The sequence below is a fragment of the Molossus molossus genome, unplaced genomic scaffold (genome assembly GCF_014108415.1).
Source record: "Molossus molossus isolate mMolMol1 unplaced genomic scaffold, mMolMol1.p scaffold_m16_p_21, whole genome shotgun sequence".
Taxonomy (NCBI): domain Eukaryota; kingdom Metazoa; phylum Chordata; class Mammalia; order Chiroptera; family Molossidae; genus Molossus; species Molossus molossus.
The window spans coordinates 17,448,927-17,468,817 of record NW_023425357.1 but is presented as its reverse complement, the minus strand read 5'-3'; the positions used below and the strand labels follow the sequence as shown (position 1 = coordinate 17,468,817).

The 19,891-nt window shown below is 43.6% G+C and overlaps 1 protein-coding gene across 1 annotated transcript in view; it reads right to left on the bottom strand.

The window, feature by feature from the left end:
* Window positions 1-19,891, bottom strand: part of ANKRD27 (ankyrin repeat domain 27) — a 53,058-nt gene continuing 33,167 nt past the window's right edge. Inside the window, exons 21-29 of the mRNA XM_036274769.1 lie at window positions 19,223-19,267; window positions 17,537-17,659; window positions 8,469-8,666; window positions 6,978-7,097; window positions 5,789-5,950; window positions 4,338-4,449; window positions 3,245-3,323; window positions 2,986-3,058; window positions 1-1,647 (exon numbers count right to left, since the gene is read on the bottom strand). Of these exons, the coding sequence (XP_036130662.1) occupies window positions 1,414-1,647; window positions 2,986-3,058; window positions 3,245-3,323; window positions 4,338-4,449; window positions 5,789-5,950; window positions 6,978-7,097; window positions 8,469-8,666; window positions 17,537-17,659; window positions 19,223-19,267 (1,146 nt within the window). The 3' untranslated portion in view covers window positions 1-1,413. The remainder of the gene's footprint in view (window positions 1,648-2,985; window positions 3,059-3,244; window positions 3,324-4,337; window positions 4,450-5,788; window positions 5,951-6,977; window positions 7,098-8,468; window positions 8,667-17,536; window positions 17,660-19,222; window positions 19,268-19,891) is intronic.

Below are 19,891 nucleotides of genomic sequence, written 5' to 3'. Positions count from 1 at the left end.
ATTTGGCACATACCCAAGGCACATTAGAAAATTAGAAATCATAAATTACTTTGTAGAAAAATAATCAGCCCCTCCCTTCTGTACACACACAAGTATTTCTAAGAACATGCACAAAACCATTTTCCTATTACAAAGTTATTTGAAAATGTACTCAGGACAAACCCATGTTTGTGGATGTAGACCAAGTAATAACAAAAAAATAAGTATAATTTATAGAAATTCATAAAAAGGAATGGCATTAAATTTTAACTCAAAGTTACTTTGACCTGGTTTGTGCTGTAAGTTTTGAATCTGAATCAAAAGACTGAAGAAAAGATCCCTGGCCAGGTAGCTCAGTTGGTTACAACATCGTCCCCACACGTGAAGGTTGAGGGTTCGATCTCCAGTCAGGGCACATAAAAGATTCAACGAATGAAAGCATAAATAAGTGGAACAAATCGTTCTCTCTCTAAAAAAAACCAAAAAAAAAAATCCTAAGAAAAGATGTGCCAAATCCACTCTATTACAACCATCCCTCAAGTGTGACATTTCAGCGAAGGCTCTTAATGGAAAGGGATGTTTCTAAAGACACTGCTACAGGTGTATGTGTGTGCTGATCAAATACCTGTACTTTGTTGTAAGAAAAACCATACCCACCTTTTCCCACAGACATAGTGTAGAACAGGTCGTACATATATGTCCTTTTTCACTAAATGAACATCAAAATGGCATTTAGGCATCTTTGGATTCAAGTGTTGCTTTTCAAAGGAACATTTTCCAGGCCCCATTTTCTTCATTCAAATGTAACATTTCTGCCAGACCTCCACAGTACATAAAACCTAAATTGGTTCTCTTCAGCTCATCCCAGCTCATCCTTGTGGTTTGTCAATTTATATATGTCACAAAGGTTTAGCACCTTTCAGTAGGAGGAGGTCAGAATCTGGTGATGAAACCTCTCACTGTAACCTAGGAACCCTAATATTTATGAAGAAACAGCACTAGCTGGGTTGCTCAGTTGGTTCAAGCACTGTCCCACTACGCCAAGGTTGCGGGTTCCATCTCTGGTCAGGACACATACAAGAAGCAACCAATGAATGCATAAACAAGTGGAACAACAAATCCATGTTTTTTTTCTCTCTCTCTCTAAACCAATCACAAGTGTTTTAAGAAGCATATACCCTGGTCTTAAGGATCTGACACCACTGAAATTTTTGTCTATTCCTTTTCAAGGGCATTCATTAGCTCTGAAGAAGAATGAAATGGTGATCATTTTCTTTGCTGTATTCTTCCAGCCACAGAAAAGCTTTCCGGAACTTTCTGCTTTCTCTCAAGCCAAACAGAAAGTACATTTAGTTCTAAGGTGTATTTATTCATCCTTGGTATCTTCTTGTTAGGGACTCATTTCTTGGCAGCAAATTTAACTCCTTATTACTGTTAGAACTGGGAACTGCTAGCTTCTTGGGGAGTGGTTGGGTTGCCAGCAGGCTCTAGGCCCTTCAAAACAGCTGCGTCGTCGGCAGTGTGTCTGCGGAGCATCCGCCTGTTCCCAGGGGCAGTCTGTTTCGGTCCAGGCCTCTCGGGCTGAGCAGTGTCTTCTTTGTTAGCACTCTGAGATCTGCTCTGGTCTGACAGGTTCTTCTGTTTCTGTGTGACTTTTTGTCTCCCTGGCTAAAGAGAAGGTACAATTCAAACAGTTCACATGTACACTGTACTTTGAATAGCCACCACGACAACAGCAGCTCCTCTGGATTGCTCAATGTGCCCAGAACTGTTCAGACATACTTTCAACTGTAACATCCCTGTTGTGATAGTCTGACATGTATATGCTCCATGTGTCAGACACAGCACAAATGCTGTACCTGTTTGTGCATTTAATCTTTACAATTCTAACAAGTGTGTGCCATTGTTTTTTTTTTATCCTCACCTGAGGACATTTTTCCATTCTTTGTTCAGGTAGAGTGGGAGGGAGAGAGAGGAACAGAGAGAGAGAGAGAAACATCGATGTGAAAGGAACACATCGAGTGGCTGCCACCCGCACAACCCACCAGGGCCGGGGACAAACTGCAACCGAGGTACATGCCCTTAGCGGGAACCGAACCCGGGTCTCTCAGGACCGCAGGCCGACGCTCTAACCGCTGAGCCAAACCGGCCAGGGCACAAGTGGGTGCCATTGTGATCCCCGTTCCACAGCTGAGGAACCAGGATCAGCCAAGTAAGCTATCTGCCTGAAGTCCCATAGCCAGCAAAGGAAAAGCTAGCACTTGACCGAACCCACACAGATTTCAAAGTTTGCCAGTTCCCCACCAAGCAGCAGGTCTATTAGCAAAGCCAAGAAAGATTAAATATGAAATCAAAATTAGTTATGTTAACAAAAATCACTTTAATTTTCTAAAACAAAGATTGAGAACAGTTGTATATTTGTCCCAACAAGCCTATGCCACATATTCTATAAATTCAAATTTCCATCAATAGCCACGTATTATATTGGCAAGTAGCAATGAGAAAGGTCCAATTTCGGAGTCCCCTAACAGCACCACAGAATGTAAAGCAGGCTTTTTATAAGTGAATGACTACATAGTGTGTAGGAAGATGGCCACACACAGAACTGTTCATATGAGAAACTATACCATGTTGAGAGAAATGTTTTACCCATTTATATACAAGCTAATTTTCTTCCTTGCATCAGTGATTAAAAAGTTAGCAAATTTGCTTAGAGAGTGGAAGCTGAGATACTTCACCAAGTCTGCACACCATGAACTGCAATGTCTTTCCATGTGTATAACTATTTTCCACTTTCCCCCACTTCCCTTTCTCAGCTCAGAAATGTATTGTTAAATATAAAAAAAAATGACGTCTACACTCTTGACCATTCCACTAAAGAGTTTTCATTGTAATTAACTCTTAGAGTGAAGGAATAATAAAATTAGAAATGTGTTTACCAAGGATTAGTTTTGAAAAAGCCAAGCTTCAAAAAATATGATTATAATCCAGTGTTTAATAACTCACCTCATGCAAAGAATCTTCAGTTAAATTAGGGGCACTTTTATCTCTTGCCATAATCTCCCTTGAAGTCCTTCCCCTGAAACCCAAAACAAACTAATTTAATGTTTGGGATAGGGTGCAAAACACTGTGTTTGACCACAAGGTGGCAGCATTTGATGAGAAAATCCTTGTCTATAACCCATTCTAGCTGCACATCCTTTGCTTCTGTTTTCAGTAAAGGTAGGGTCAATGGCACAGAAATCAACTCAAATTTTATACTTACTTAAACTGACCAACTGAGTGGACAAAGTAAAACTGTCTTGTAAAAGGTTCATCTTGTAAATTATACATTTTTGAATTCCCTGTAGATAAAAAGATAAACATCTGAAAACTTCCAAAATAGTTTAAGAATTATTTTAAAATAATGGAATAGATACCTTTCAATTTTCTCACTTTAACAAAAATTTGAAAATTAAGCACTGCATGTGCTTAAAGAAACATATTTATCTATTACAATGTAAATCCTCATGAAACAAAGATAAATCCTTAATACACGGATACTCCCCAGCCACAGTCAATCATAGTGAGACAGCCTCGGGATTATCCAGATATGTGCGTGGGTTTACTCATCTAAACACACTGCAAACTCATGTTGTAATTAAAACAAAAACATCTAAACTATAACAACTTAAACAAAAAGAAAAAGAATACTTCAGCCCTACCTGTTTGGCAAATGTTGCTCTCATTACCATCAACCAAAAAAATTATTTAAAGCCCTGGCCTGTTTGGCTCAACGGTTACAGCATCGGCCTGCGGTCCAGAGAGACCCGGGTTCGGTTCCCGCTAAGGGCATGTACTTCAGTTGCAGTTTGTCCCCGGCCCTGATTGGGTCGTGTGGATGGCAGCCACTTGATGTGTCCCTTTCATGTCGATGTTTCTCTCTCTCTCTCTTCCTCCCGCTCTATCTGAACAAAAAATGAAAAAATGTCCTCGGGTGAGGATACAAAAAAACAAACAAAAAAATTTATTTAAAGATAGCATTTACCCTGATGTTTAGGAAATACTTAGAAAAAGGACTGGCTTTGGAACATGAGGCATGAAAGAAACTACCAGAGGTTGCTCCTCCTCTCCAGTTGGTGAGTGGAGGCCTGACCTTCCAGGTAATGCTGAGAGACATCATCATAACCAACCAGAAAACTAGTATTGAAATACCTGATAAATTAGGAGGTAACACACATTTCTTCGGTGCCTAATCCCACTCCCCAATCACGATTATAATTATATTTTACATTTATAATGAAATGAAAACCAGCAACTACTCATGAACTTCCAAATAAACTCAAGTGGAGAATGATAGAAAGAATATAAGTTCTTACATTTTTTCCTGATCTTAACAGTAACGTATTCCTTGTGGTCTGTTTCGCCAAGGTCATCTAACGTGGCCACACAGCTTGGTACTACTTGAAGTAATTCCATTATTTTTGAATTCTACAATTTGAAAGGGAAAAGTTAACAGTAATATTTTAAATTCTTTCTCAGCAGTTAGAGCGTTGGCCTGCAGACCAAAGAGTCCCAGGTTCAATTCCAGCCAAGGGCACATATCTCAGTTGAAGTGTCCCCAGCCCCACTGGGGTCGTGTGGGTGGCAACCAATCGATGTATCTTTCTCACATCAATGCTTCTCTCTCTCTCTTCCACTCTGTCTGAAGATAAAACATAAAAAGTATGTTAAAAAAAAGAAGCAACTACAGATAAAAAATTTGAGGCCGTAAAGCCTAGTGGTTAAGAGCAGTCTGGTTCCACCCTCAGCTAGATATTCAGGGCTGGGTATTTCACTGCTCTGTGCAGTCAGGCTGAGAACATTAGGATCTATAATTTAGGGTTATCAAGAGGTTATTGAGGGGCCAGCACATAGTAAGTACTCAATAAACACATTCCTCGGTATCATTGTTTGAGAAAGTACTAAATTGAAAGTTTAAAATACTTTGCCCTGGCTGGTTTGGCTCAGTAGTTAGAGTATCCGCCTGCAGACTGAAGGATCTGGGGTTCGACTCCTGGTCAAGGGCACGTACCTGGGTTGCAGGTTCGATCCCCGGCCCCAGTCTGGGTCGTGTGGGAGGCAATTAATCAATGTGTCTCTCTCACATGGATGTTTCTACTGCCACCACCTTCTCTAAAAAAATCTATGGAAAAATATCCTCAGGTGAGGATTAACAACAACAAAAAACCGAATAGAATAAAACATTTTAATACTGTTAAGAGATGTTTGAAACTCCCTATGAGTAGGTTGGCTTTATCTGACCTTAACATGTCAGTAGTGTAATTTAACAGCCTTCCAGCTATCTACCTGAGTACAACACTAGATAAAGATTCACCACGAAAACAGGAACATCTCGGCACTGAGAGTGGTACACTGGTCATCACAATCCTCCATGCAGAATTCAAGGAGTTTCAAAGCCACCAGATGAACACATTTTCTTCGTCGTGCTGCTAAGACCACAGGTGTATTCCCAGTGCAAGGGGGGTGAGACCAGAATGCTGTCTAAAGTCGCTACTTCCCTGGTGGCTCATCAGGGGCCAGACCAAGACCCAGACCTGAAGTTGGTGGGAGGAGCACTCGACTCAGGCCTTTGAAAACTACGCCTGAAGGACTGACTCCTGGCTCCTGGGCAGCCCACTTCTGACCAGGTAACCAAGGACCAGGTAATTCAACCACACTGGGAGACTTCACAGCATTTCAAAGGTCTGGCTACTGCAGTTTCAGAACTGGTTTAAACACGGGATTATCCAAAGAGCTGTGAAGGCGCAGGGGATGCCCTCCCACTCACCTGCTCAGCACAGTCTATGGCTGTGCACTGCCTTTTGTTCAGGAGCTGAACCGAAGCTCCGTGCAGCAGCAGCAGCTCCACCACGAAGACATGCTTTTGCATCACAGCCTCGTGCAGTGCGGTGTTGCCCTTATTGTTGGAGACATTGAGGGAGGCCCCGTGCTAGAAAGAGAAACCGATAATCAAAAGGAATGCTAAAGGCTATTAATGCAGAATCTAGATGGGTGTTCACTGTAAAATTCTTTCAACTTTTCTGTAGGTCTGACATTTTCCTTAAAACGTTGGGGTTAAAATAATACTGAGAGCCCTGGCCGGTTTGGCTCAGCAGTTGGAGCGTCGGCCTGTGGTACAGAGAGACCCGGGTTCGGTTTCTGCTAAGGGCGCGTACCTCGGTTGTGGTTTGTCCCCGGCCCTGGTTGGTCGTGTGGGTGGCAGCCACCTGATGTGTCCCTTCACATCGATGTTTCTTTCTCTCTCTCTCTTCCTCTCTCTCCCTCCTGCTCTGTCTGAACAAAAAAATGGAAAAATGTTCTCAGGTGGGGAAAAAAAAAATACTGAGAAAAAAAGATTTATACACACAGATATTCATTGCAGCATTTATCAGTATGGCAGAAAAAAAATAGCCGTCACTTAAATGTATAAATCAGGAACAGTTAAACACTATATGGTACATCCATAGTTAGGTAACCATTAAAAACTGAGATTTTAATAAACAATTTTCTACCTTAAGTAAAATAAGACAGAAAACAATACAGATCTAAATTATGCCCATTTTCCACATCCACCAATATGCTCTGGCCTTTCAGGAATAGGGTTATGACAGGCAAGTTGGTTTTCCCCTGCTTCTTTAGAAATTCTTCATTTTACAATCAACACATAAAATCTTTATCAAGAGACAGAAAGAGATGACAAAGGGCATTCAGTTCACACTAAAGGTAACAGTTCAACTTTCCCCAACAGGTAAATGAAGCAAGATCCAAACCTTTAGAAAGCAGTGTCTGTCCTTCTGTATCCCGCACAGACGCTGAGACCACTTCCCATCACAGAACCACCGTATGGAAATTCCGTGCAAAGCTTCTCTCCCCAGTGGCAGCTTAAAGCAAAGGGCCAGCCCCACCCACCTTCAGAGCCCTGCCAGGGCCTCAGCACCTGACCGGTGCCAGCAGCTCCTGGGCTGGGGGACCCTTACCTGTAGCAGCAGTGCTGCGACTTCATGGTGGCCACTGGAACAGGCATAAATGAGGGGTGTGTTTCCACTTACATCCTTTTTATCGGGTTTTGCGTTGGAATCTAATAGATACTTCACCACCTAGCCCAGAGAATAACAATTTTCAACCTTAATTAAAATTGGTTCCTGACTTTAAAAAGCTTACATTAGAACTAATATGGGAAAATAAAAAAATACAGATAATTTTCAAAATGAAAAATGGGGCCCTGGCCGGTTTGGCTCAGCGGTTAGAGCATCGGCCTGTGGTCTCGTGAGACCCGGGTTCGGTCCCCGCTAAGGGCATGTGCCTCGGTTGCAGTTTGTCCCCGGCCCTGGCTGGGTTGTGTGGGTGGCAGCCACTCGATGTGTCCCTTTCACGTCGATGTTTCTCTCTCTCTCTCCCCCTCCCACTCTATCTGAACAAAATATCAAAAAATGTCCTCGGGTGAGGATTAAAAAAAAAAAATGGGACCTGAAAAAAGTTGTCTCCTGGCCTTCCTCCAGAGGGTTGCGCTCTACTCTACAAAGTGCCAACTGATTGGCAGGGACCCAGGGCTGTGGAAACGTCAAGGCGCTAAACGCAGCTGGAGCCCTCTAGGACCAACACCTAAGCCCAGAGAGCTCCTGCTGGGGTCAGGATCAGAATGACAGCCTTGGTGCCACCCAGATGTGAATGGCAGTGGGAGGGGCATCAGAATTCTGTGCTCTGTTGCTGAGTAGTCCACGGGATGGAGGAAGGGCACGGAACAGGAATAGGACCCCAGCGTGTAATGACTATTCACCTCACTGACTATAGATAAGAGGTTTCTTACAGACCCTGAGATGCGAGGATGCGCTGCGAGAAGACAACAGGGCTATAAAAAGACAAGATGCCCCAGAGCCCAGATGAGCCCAGTACTCAGAAAATACATTTTGAGAACAGGAGAGGACACGCTCTGACTTGTTGCTGCGCCTGGACCCTGACCCCTCTGGGAGTTTGCTTCAGGAATGCTGACCTTCTCCAGTCCCAGGAATGGGCGGAGCTGTTTTTAACATCATAGAAAATTAACTACCTTGTTATCAGACTTTAAGATCCTGGAAGAAGACACATGGAGCAGAGACCCTGACGCCATTACCCTGTCCCCCACCCCCTTTGCATGCAGCCCCTTTCTTATTTATCTTAATCAGCCAACTAAAGCGGATGTTAGAGCAGATTTACAGGATAACCGACTGCTCTCCCATACTGCTGGCACTGTTGGAATAAACGCTCATATATGATTCAACCCTGACTGCTTAATTTGCTTGAGTAGTGACAGGCGGCCTTGGACTCGTTGTGTCCAGTTCTACATCCATGTGCACCTCAGAATCTCGGGGCTGGGAGGAAGCGTTCCAGTCCTCTAGGCAAGCTGTCAGACCCCTGCCCCTCTGTGGCATTCCCAAGTGAGGTTCGAACCTAAAGCAAATGCCCTGACATTTTGCCCAAGACAACCGTACCTGAAAGTGGCCTTGCTGGCAGGCCAGATGGAGTGGGACCGCTTGGTTGGCGTTTCTGGCACCTACATTGGCACCATGCTTCAGAAGGAGGGGCACGAGGTCCGCCCGGCCGTGCAGGGCAGCAATGTGCAGTGGGGAGGAGCCATCCTGGTGGGTCACATTCACACCAAGCCCACTGGCAGGAATCTTTGCCAGCTTCTAATAAGTGCAGGGGACGGAAATAGAAACGTCATTAGTATTTAAGAAAACAGGCCCCCCCCAGTCCCTTGGCAAAATTCGAGCTCAGGGTGGCATCCAGAATCAGGCAGCCACAGGTGAATTCCAACTACTTTAGAAAGGTAAGGAAGTCAAAATATTCACTTCCATTTTTCAAGAAAGCAACCCCTGCCATGGCCAGTGTGGCTTAGCAGTTTGAATGTCACCCCGAGGACCAGGAATTATGGGTTCGATTCCGATCAAGAGCACATACCTCAGTTGCAGTTTGTCCTTGGCCCTGGTCAGGGTCATGTGGGAGGAAACCAATCAATGTGTTTCTCTCGCATTGATGTTTCTCTCTCTCTCTCTCCTCCCTCCCTCCCACTCTTATTTGAAGATAGATGGAATCCTCTCAGGTGGGGATTAAAAAAAAAAAAAAGAAAGCAACCCCTAAAATAATACCATTATGCCAAGGTAGTTCAACAGGGAAGAAAAAGTCTGTTCAACAGATGATGCTGGAACTGGGCATCCATATATGGAAAAGCTGCATAGCAACCCTTATCTCACACCAAACACAAAAACTAAAATGCACCAAAGACCTAAACGTCAAAGCTACAACTATAAAACTTGAACACAGAAGAAAATCTTTGCAACACTGGGATAAGCAACGATTTCTCAGATAAGACACAAAGCAAAAACATAAAAGAAAACTTTGATAAACGAGGCTTAAAAATGGCAAATCTTTGCTCTCTAACAGAGACAATTAAGAAAATGAACGTTCCCTGGGAGAAACATGGTCGGGAGCAGTGAGGAGGCTCCAGACTGGACAAAGCATAGTGACTGTGGACGACAGGCCAGGTGTGACTTGAATTTGTTCACATACCCACAGCACTATTATGAGGATGTGGAATATGTGCTCACACCTCATAGCATCATTGTGGACAGAACTGAGCAGCTGGCTAAGGCTATTAAAGACATAGGATACTGTGACACTGTGGTCCTGTATGTGCTTAAAAAAGCTTACAAGTTCTGCGCTGATCTTGTAGAACACTTTAAGAACATCAGTCAAAATTCAGATAGATCTGTCCCTATGAAGATTGATTTCATCAGACTAAATAAAGTTATAAGCAATACATTCATATGGATGAGCAGACCAAACAGAGAGAATCTAATTGTGGCAATTTTATGGCACAGACAACTTGAAAGCCCTCTTGCTATAAAAATGCTATGTGAAAAATAATTTAAAAGCCTTTTAAATTTACTGGAGCTCACAAGAAGATAAAGAAGCTGAGTCCTGATCCCTGGCCGGTTTGGCTCAGCGGTTGGAGCATCGGCCTGCGGTGCAGAGAGACCCAGGTTCAGTTCCCGCTAAGGGCGGCACGTACCTCGGTTGCAGTTTGTCCCCGGCCCTGGTTGGTTGTGCGGGTGGCAGCCACTAGATGTGTCCCTTCACATCGATGTTTCCCTCTCTCTCTCTCTTCCTCTCTCTCCCTCCCGCTCTATCTGAACAAAAAATGGAAAAATGTCCTCGGGTGAGGATAAAAAAAAAAAAAATCATAAAAAGAGAAGCTGAGTCCTGAGATGTTAAGTACCATGTCCAAAGTCAAACAGTTTGTAAATGGAGGATATAATATTCAAACCCAACTTCAACTCCAGAGCCCAAGATTGAGACCCTGAAAACATACTCTATCTCTAGAGATGTGCTGATGTGTTGACATGTATTAGGCTAAAGGGAGGAAAACTTCACAAAGAAATCAGCATCGTTTTTTTCCTGAATTCAGTTAAACTATCTCCCATAATTTCTGGAAGAATGGCAATATCTGTAAATAGTTAACTGCTCATTCTAAAAAATTTTATTTATTTATTTATTTTAAAATATGTTTTTATTTATTTATTTTTTTTAAGAGAGAGAGGAAGGGAGAGATAGAAACATCGATGTGAGAGAGAAACACTGATCAGCTGCCTCCCGCACGTCTCCTACTGGGGATCGAGCCCCAGTATGTGCCCTGACCAGGAATCAAATCGGGACCTCTCAGTCGATGGATGACATTCAGTCCACTGAGCCACAATGGTCGAGCTGGAAATGTTTGATACATTATATTAATAACTTACTAAGAATTACCTTTCAAGAAAATAAATAAAATATTGACCAAAAAAAAAAAAAGAACTCACCAAATGGGAGAAAATGTTTACAATATGTATATCTGACAAAGGACTAATACCAACTAGAATTAAAACAAAAAACAAAAAAACCCTCCTACAACTCAATAACACAATCTAACTCTTAAAAAAATAGGAAAAAAGCCCTGGCCGGTTTTGCTCAGTGGTTAGAGTGTTGGCCTGTGGTCCAGAGAGACCCGGGTTCGTTTGCACGTACCTCGGTTGCAGTTTGTCCCCGGCCCTGGTTGGGTCGCGTGGGTGGCAGCTACTTGATGTGTCCCTTTCACGTCGATGTTTCTCTCTCTCTCTCTCTTCCTCTCTCTCCTCCTCTCTCTCCCTCCTGCTCTGTCTATATAAAAACTGGAAAAGTGTTCTCGGGTGAGGATTAAAAAAAAAGGAAAAAGATTTGAAAAGAAGGCAGGTGAATGGTCAGTTAATAAGCACATAAAATTACATCTTTAGTTACCAGGGAAAAGCAAATCAAAATCAGGAATGACAGAATCAAAAGATCAGAAAAAAGATCGTTGATTGCTGGGATGGGACAGGTATGGGGATAACTACAGAGGGGCAGGAGAGAATATTCTGGGGTGACAGAGATATTCTGTATCTTCACTGTGCTGCTGGTGGTTATGAGACCTTGACTTCATTTTTCAAACCTCATAAAATTGTTTACTACTTATCTCCATAGTTCATCTTCATTTCTATCATGAAATTACTTTATTATTCATATTGGTGTTAAAATCAATCATGTGGATATAGAATAATCAATCTATAATTAAAAGGGTAAAAAACTGATTTATAAACCCTATAACTAAAAACATACAAATTGTGAATTTGAATCACACATTTTGAGAGTGGAATTAGTATGTCACTTTTATGTGACTGATAGGGATTAAAACTTTGGTTATTAGTTAACTTTCTGATGATTAAAAATGTCACTGCTTAAAAAACTAAGTAAGCTCAATTTTTGTTTCTTTATTGACTTTTAGAGAGAAATGAAGGGAGAGGGAGAGAGAGATAGAAACAATGATGAGCCCTGGCCAGTTTGGCTCAGCGGTTAGAGCGTCCGCCTGTGGTCCGGAGAGACCCGGGTTCGGTTCCCGCTAAGGGCATGTACCTCGGTTGCAGTTTGTCCCCGGCCCTGGTTGGTCGTGCGGGTGGCAGCCACTCGATGTGTCCCTTTCACATTGATGTTTCCCTCTCTCTCTCTTCCTCTCTCTCCCTCCCACTCTGTCTGTACAAACAATGGAAAAATGTCCTCGGGTGAGGATAGAAAAAAAAAAGAAACATTGATGAAAAAGAACATCAATTGGCTGCCTCCTGCATGCCCCACACTGGGGATCAGGCCCACAACCTGGGTATGTGCCCTGACCAGGGATTGAACCAGTGATCTCTTGATGGATGGGTCGATGCTCAACCACTGAGCCTCAATGGCCGAGCTAAGTAAGCTAAATTTAAAGGGTAAATTTTACTGCATGCAAATTGTATCTCAAATTAAAACAAACAAACAAATTAAGTAGGGGGAAAACAATGAAATACTAGTGCATACTTATCAAGATGATGGCTAAAGTTAAAAAGTAAAAATACTAAGTGCTGACAAGGATATGGGACAACTAGAACTCTTGCATGCTGCTGGTTGGAATAAAAATGCTATCATTAGCCTGGCCAGTGTGCCTCAGTGGACTGAGTGTCGTCCATGGACTGAGAGGTCCCTGTTTGATTCCTGGCCAGGGCATATGCCCCAGTTTCAGGCTCGACTCCCAGTAGGGGTCGTGCAGGAGGCAGCTGATCAATGTTTCTCTTTCACATAGATGTTTCTATCTCTCTCTCCCTTCCTCTCTCTCTAAATAAAAATAATAAAAATTTAAATAAATTAATTTTTAAAATGCTATAATTACTATGAAAATCTGTTTCTTACAAAGTTCAACATACACTTAACTGTATGAGCTGGCAATTATACTCCTAGGTATTTATCCAAGTAAACATATTTATACAAAGACTTGTACACAAACATTCATAGTAGCTTTATTCACAAAAACAAAAACAGGAAACCACTCACATGTCCATCAACAGGTGATTAGACAAACAAATTATGGTATATTCAACAAAATGCTACCCAGCAGTACAAAAGGAATGAGCCACTGATGCAATGTGGACCTCAAAAACATTCTGCTGAGGAATGAAAGCCAGACTCCAAAGGGTGTACGTACAGTTCCATTCACACACAATTCTAGAAAATGCCAATGAGTCTGTAATGATGGAGAGCAGATCAGTGGTTATGTCTGCAATATGTGTATCTGCAAACTGTCTGTGCTTGGGCAGCATGAGGAAACTCTGGTGATGATGCAGATGCTCTGTATTTTTATTTTGTTTTAATCTTCACCTGAGGATATTTTTTCCATTGATTTTTAGAGAGTGGAAGGGAAATGGGGAGGGAGAGAGGGGAGGGGGAGAGAGAGAGAGAGAGAGAGAGAGAGAGAGAGAGAGAGAGAAAGAAAGAAACATTGATGTGAGAAAGACACATTAATTGGCTGCCTCTCTCAGGTGCCCTGACCAGGGCCAGGGATCAAACCTGCAACCCAGATACATGCCCTTGACTGTGAATTGAACTGGTGACCCCTTTGGTCTGTGGGTCAGGGCCAGATGCTCTATTTTGATTGTGGTGATGTCTTCATGGGTGTACACACACAACTGTAAGAACTCACCAAATTGTATTCTTTAAAAATAAATAAAAAAAAAAAAATGTTTTTATCCTTACCGGACGACATTTTTGCATTTATCTTCAGATAGAGAGGGAAGGAGAGAGGGAGGAAGAGAGAGAGAAACATCGACGTGAGAGAGACACATCGACTGGCTGCCACCCACACAACCCCATGGGGTCAGGGGCAAACTGCAACCAAGGTACGTGCCCTTAGCAGAAACCGAACCCAGGACTCTCTGGTCCACGGGCCGACGCTCTTTCCGCTGAGCCAAACCAGCCAAGGCCCAAATTGTATTCTTCACATGGATATACAGTAAGTCACTTAACATTGTCAATAAGTTTTGCGATGTTAAGCAAAATGACATAAAACAAAACCAATTTTACCATCGGCTCACTGATGTAAAGAAGAATTAAGTTCCTACAGCATCTGATTAGTGTTATGTTGAAATGCTGTTATTTATGGACCTGCTATATTTTATTGTAGGTAAATTATACATCAGTTAAGGGTTTACAAAAAACCTTTAAATACACCAGTGGGATAGAAGAGAATGGGGTTTGGGGGAAGTTTTAATTTAGGCACAGAAATGAAGCAACTTAGATTTGTGTCTTTTTGAGAAATTACAAAGAGAGAAAAAGATAAGAGTTTTTAAATGAGAAGAGAACATAAAGCTTTCTTATTTTTATTTTATTTATTTTAGAGAAAGAGGAAAGGAGAGGGAGGGAGAGAGAGAGAAAGACACATTACCCTGCAGCAAGCTACATGTGAATGAAAAATATAGTCATTTCAGTATTCTTAGGTTAGAGAAACCCATGGTGAAACTTTTTTTCTTCTTTTTGGTTAATCCTTACCTGAGGATATATTTTCCATTGATTAAAAAAACATTTTTTTTTCTTTTTGATTTTAGAGAGAGAGAAAGGGAAAGTGAGAGAGAGAGATGGAAACATTGATGAGAGAGAACTGGCCGCCTCCTGCATGCCCTGCACTGGGGATTTGGTCCACAACCTGGGCACATGCCCTGACCGGGAATCGAACCAGTGACCTCTTGGTGCATGGGTCAATGCTCCACTACTGAGCCAAACTGGCTGGGTTCCATTGAATTTTAGAGAGAGTGCAAGGGAGGGAGGGACAAAGGGACATGGTGGGGGGGGACATCAGTGTGGGACACATCGAGTGATCAAGTGGCCGCCACCCACACGACCCCAACTGGGGCTGGGGACAACCACAACTGAGGTATGTGCCCTTAGTGGGAACCAAATCCGGGCCTCTCTGGTCTGTGGGCCGACACTCTAACCGCTGAGCCAAATTGGCCAGGGCTAAAATATGTTTTTATTAATTTTTTTAGAGAGGAAGGGAGAGAGAGATAGAAACATCAATGTGATAGAGAAACATTGATCGGCTGCCTCCTGCATGCCCCCTACTGAGGATCAAGCTTGCAACCTGGGCATGTGCCCTGACCAGGAATCAAATCGGGACCTCTCAGTCCACGGGACAACACTCAATCCACTGAGCCACACTGGCTGGGCACTATACCTATTTTGTAAAGTTAAATTAATGTCCTTAGTATGGAACACACACTGAGTTGGAGAGCTAGAACACGAGCGCATACTATGCACACAATGCTACTCACAGTGCACAAAACAAAATGAAATACCTAGGTATCCATTTAACAAAACAGAATCTATATGCTGAAAATCACGAAATGTTGATGAAAACATCATAGAAGGCCTAAATACTTTAGAGCTATACCATGTTCATAAAGACTCAACATAGTAAAGATGTTATTTCTCTCCAAATCGATCTATAGTTTTAATGCAATTCCTATAAAAATTCTAGCAAGGTTTTTTTGTAGACATAGACAAGCTTATTCTAATATTTATATGAAAAGGCACAGGCCCTAGAATAGCTAAAACAATCCTGGAAAAGAAGAATAAATGTGGAAGAATCACTTTACTCAATATTAAGGCTTACTATATAGCTGCAGTGATCAAGACAGCATGGCACTGGTGGAGGGAGAGACGGACACACAGGTCAGTGGAACAGAACAGACAGCTCAGAAACAGACCCACACCATACACAGTCAAATGAGGTCCAAAAGCAAGTCGGTATAGGAAGGATGTCCTTTTAAGAAAAGGTGCTGGAGCAAGTGGACATCCATAGGGAAAAAAATAAACTGCAACTCAAACCTCATACCCTGTATAAAGTTTAACTCAAAGTAGATCAGAGACTTAACTGTTAAATGTAAAATTATAAAACTTTTAGGGAAAAAAAAACAGGAGAAAAAGCTTTGAAATCTAGGGCTAAGCAAAGAGTTCTTACACTTAACCTCAAAGGCACAATCTACAAAAGGAAAAATTGATAAACTGGACTTCTAAATTAGAAACTTTATGAAAACCCATGAGAAGAAGCTAGAGGCAAAGAGAGAAAAGAAAATATTTGCAAACCATGAATCTGACAAAGAGCTAGAATCTAGAATATATAAAGAACTTGGAAAACTCAACAGTACAGAGAAAAAAGAAAACAGTCCAGTCTTGACAGAGTAGATCAGTTGGTTAGAGTCGTCCTGATACACAAGGTTGTGGGTTGGATCCCTGGTCAGGGCACATACAAGAATCAACCATGAATGCATAAATAGGTGGAACAACAAATCAATGTCTCTCTCTCTCTCTCTCTCTCTTGCTCTCTCTTTAGAATCAGTGAATTTTTTTTAAAGAGAAAAAACAGTAAGAATGTGGGCACAGGAAATGAGCAGACATTTCACATGAAGACTATAAACAGATGGCAGATAATCACATAAAAAGAGGTTCAATGTCATCACTCAGTAGGAATGCAAACTACAACCACAGTGAGAACAGTGCTATACACTTATCAGAATGGCTAAAATAAAAAATTGTGACAACACCAAATGCCAGTGAGGATGCGGAGAAACTGGTGGTAATGTAAAATGGTACAACCAGTCTGGAAAAGTCTGTCAGTTCTTTACAAAACTAACCATTGAATTACCATGTAATTATCATGTGAGTCAGCGACTACATTCTTGGGCCCGTGTGTTCTCACAAAAACTTGCACACAAAAGTACAAAGCGGCTTAATTTGTAATTTCCCACATCCAGAAACAACCCACATGCCCTTCAACAGGTGAATGGTTAAACCAACTGGCACATATGTACCACGAACTACTGCTCAACTATAAAGGAACAAACTGTTACCGACATGCAACAACTTGGAGTCATGCTGGTGAGCAAAGCCAATCCCAAAAGGCTGTATGTCGATGATTACATGTGTATCATTTTTGAAGTGGACAACAGATTAGTGGATGTTGGGATGGGGGTGAGAGAGAGAGATGTGTGTGGTCATAAAAGGGCAACATGAGTGATTCTTCTCGTGGTGAGTGAACTGTTCTGTATCTTGAATGTGGTGGTGGACACACAAAGCTGCACATGTGATAAAACTGGTTAGAAATAAACACACGTGTGCGTGCACACACACACACAGCACACACGAGCACAGGTTACACAGGATATCTGAATAAGGTGGACGGACTGTGTCCATATGCTGGTTGTAATACTGTTCTATGGGTTTGCAAGCTGTTACCACATGGGGGAACTGGATTACACAGGGGATGTGTCTGCCACAGAGGATGAACCAATGTGAGCAAAGGCAGTGGCAACAGACCTGAGTGCAGCCTCCCTGGGGGAAGACAGCCCCATGAACGGAGATCCTGGGTGTGTCTGTGTGTGAACTTCTGCCTTTGACTCGGGCCCAGGGAGCCGCACACACTAAGCACACGAGGTCCCTGCTCACTGACTTGCCTGTTCAGGAAGCAGGCCGCCTATGCCAGGCCCTGTACTAGCGTCAGCTTCTCTCCCCGAAGAGCGAACTAACCCCCTGCATTTCAGGGATACCCACTACCAGCCACTCAGAAATGGGCTGGCTGGGAAGCTGACAACTTCCTCAAGGGGAAATGAGGAACGGTCCCGCCTCACCACCCTCAACCACAAAAGCAAAGCCAAACCTTTTGAGCTGGAGCACATTTTGGGCACTGGCACAAGGGGTGACAAAATTCAAGGTCTGCAGCGCTGACAGTGTCCTCAGCATCATCCAGGTCCTCCTCTGTCCACTCCAAAAGGTAACGCACCTGGGGTTGCACCGTGAAGAGAAACAGGAACTTAACTCATCCTCAGCTCCTTTATGAGCCACGGCATCAACTCTCTCTCTGACCGCTCCCAAACCAGGGCCTATTCTTCAACCACGTAACTAAAAAATGGCAGCTGCTGCTCACAAAGGTTCACACATGCTCAAGCCTTTCTAAATGCTCTTCATGGCGATGTGCACCTCGGCCTGGCTCGAAGCACTGAGGGAAAGGGCAGGTGCCTGCGAGGGCTGACGACGGGATCCAGGAAGCCCTCTTCGACCCCAAGCTTCTCTTCTCCAGGTCCCTCATGGCCCAGATAGCAGCCCCTGGTCAGGGTGGGAATCCCAAGGCCCTGACCCAGGGGCCTCACCCCAGGCTAGCTGAGACAGACTGGGGGCAGGAGGTGAGGGCAGGTGGCCCCAGGCAGGGGTTGGAAGCGATCGTATGTGTACATTAGTTTGGATGGGACTCCAGGGCACTGGGCAGTTCGTCTCTGCTCACCTCCTTCAAGAGTGGCCTCAGCCCCCTCACCCACCCACAGAAGGAAGAGCAGGTATGTCACAACACAGGGACAGTGGTAATGTCTTCTCCACACAGGCTATGCTACTGGCTCACCCTGTGGCTCTTGGCCTAACGAAGTCCCCCTTCGCTTCCCCCAGAGAACACTGGGTCAGTCCGACGGATTAACAGAAGCCTCTGGGCAAAGTCTAACACACCAGTAACTACGCTCAAATTCTTACTATCTCAGAGGCGGTTACAATCAGATCCCAGCAATTTCTGGCCACCGCCTCACACTCAGTAGTGAAAAGCACTCTTGAAACACACATCATGATAAAACTCACTTGTAATATGACTTAGAGCTAATTTGCTAAGCATGTACCTAATTTACTTCTTTTAAAGTAGAAGACAAAACAAATCCCTTTCAAGAAGCCAAAAGCAAGCCAGGGCAACTGCCTGCGGGAATCTCAGGAAGGCTGGCTCCACTCTCCAGGGATCTCCTCAGAGAGGGTCCCTGTCACCTGATACCGAGGGTTAGGCCAGACACCTTCCCTCCTGCCAGGACGTCCTCAACAGGTTCCCACCCGGTGTCAGTCGGCACCACTGTCACCCGGGCACCTGTTGTAAGTCCTTGGAGCCCCAAGGCTCAGACCTGCACCTCCTGGCCCAGGAGTGCCGGTTGTTCACAACTCTGCAGGGTCACACTGACACCCTCCGGGCTCTGCCCGTGCCTCCACCACCCACTCTTCACCCATAACCCCGTCTGCTCTCCTTGCTCCCGCCTAGCAGGCCCAGGCTCGGAGCCCACACTCTGGGCTGGATGTGGGCTGGTCTCTTGCCAGTCTCACCACTCTCCCAGGATCTGAATGTCTAAGAGGCAGGGATACGCGCCCCGTGCGGCTCTATGTCCACTGCCCTCACTACTTGGGGAGGAAACAGCACACCGCCATTACCAACACTCAGTAAGTGCACGCCTTCCATGTGAACGGGAGCAGAGCAGCAAGGACCAGACAGTACAGTGTTCCACACCGAGAGTGGGTGTGTTAAAATGCACCGCCACAAACTCACCATCTCTAGATCTCCATCAGCAACAGCTCTTAAAAGTTTTTCTACCTTAATAAAAGGAAAAAGAATGTCAGAAAAATAATTTTAATAAAATAATAAAAATAAGCAGCTCTGGCCAGGTAGCTCAGTTGGTTAGAGCATCGTCCCAATACACCAAGGTTGTGGGTTCCATCCCTGGTCTGAACACATACAAGAATCAATCGATGAATGTACAAATAAGTGGAACAAATTGATGTTTCCTTTCTCTCTCTCTCTCCTTTCCTCTCTTTCTAAAGTCAATAAATAAGAAAATAAATAAATAAAAACACCATTCTGAAAACCTAGTAGATTTCACTTGTCTCTTAATTCGTGGAGTCTTGGTTTAGTATCTGGCCAACATATCCCTACAACTGCTCCGGCAGGACATCCTGGGGGTGCTCGTGTGCACTGCCTCCGTTACCGAGTCAGGTCCATGGAATGACACTGCTACTGATGTGGCCAAGTGAGATGATGGCCACCCTGAAGCACAAGCACCCCTTAGGAGGCTGGCCACCCTTCAGAAGACATATGCTCAGCTCTCATTACCTGTTCGCTGAGAGTACATAAGGGGAAGCCCCATCCCATGAACGATCCCAGGTCTCTGTTAGATCCTGGAGCGTGTCTCTTAGTTTTCTTTGCTGTGCTTCTGTATCA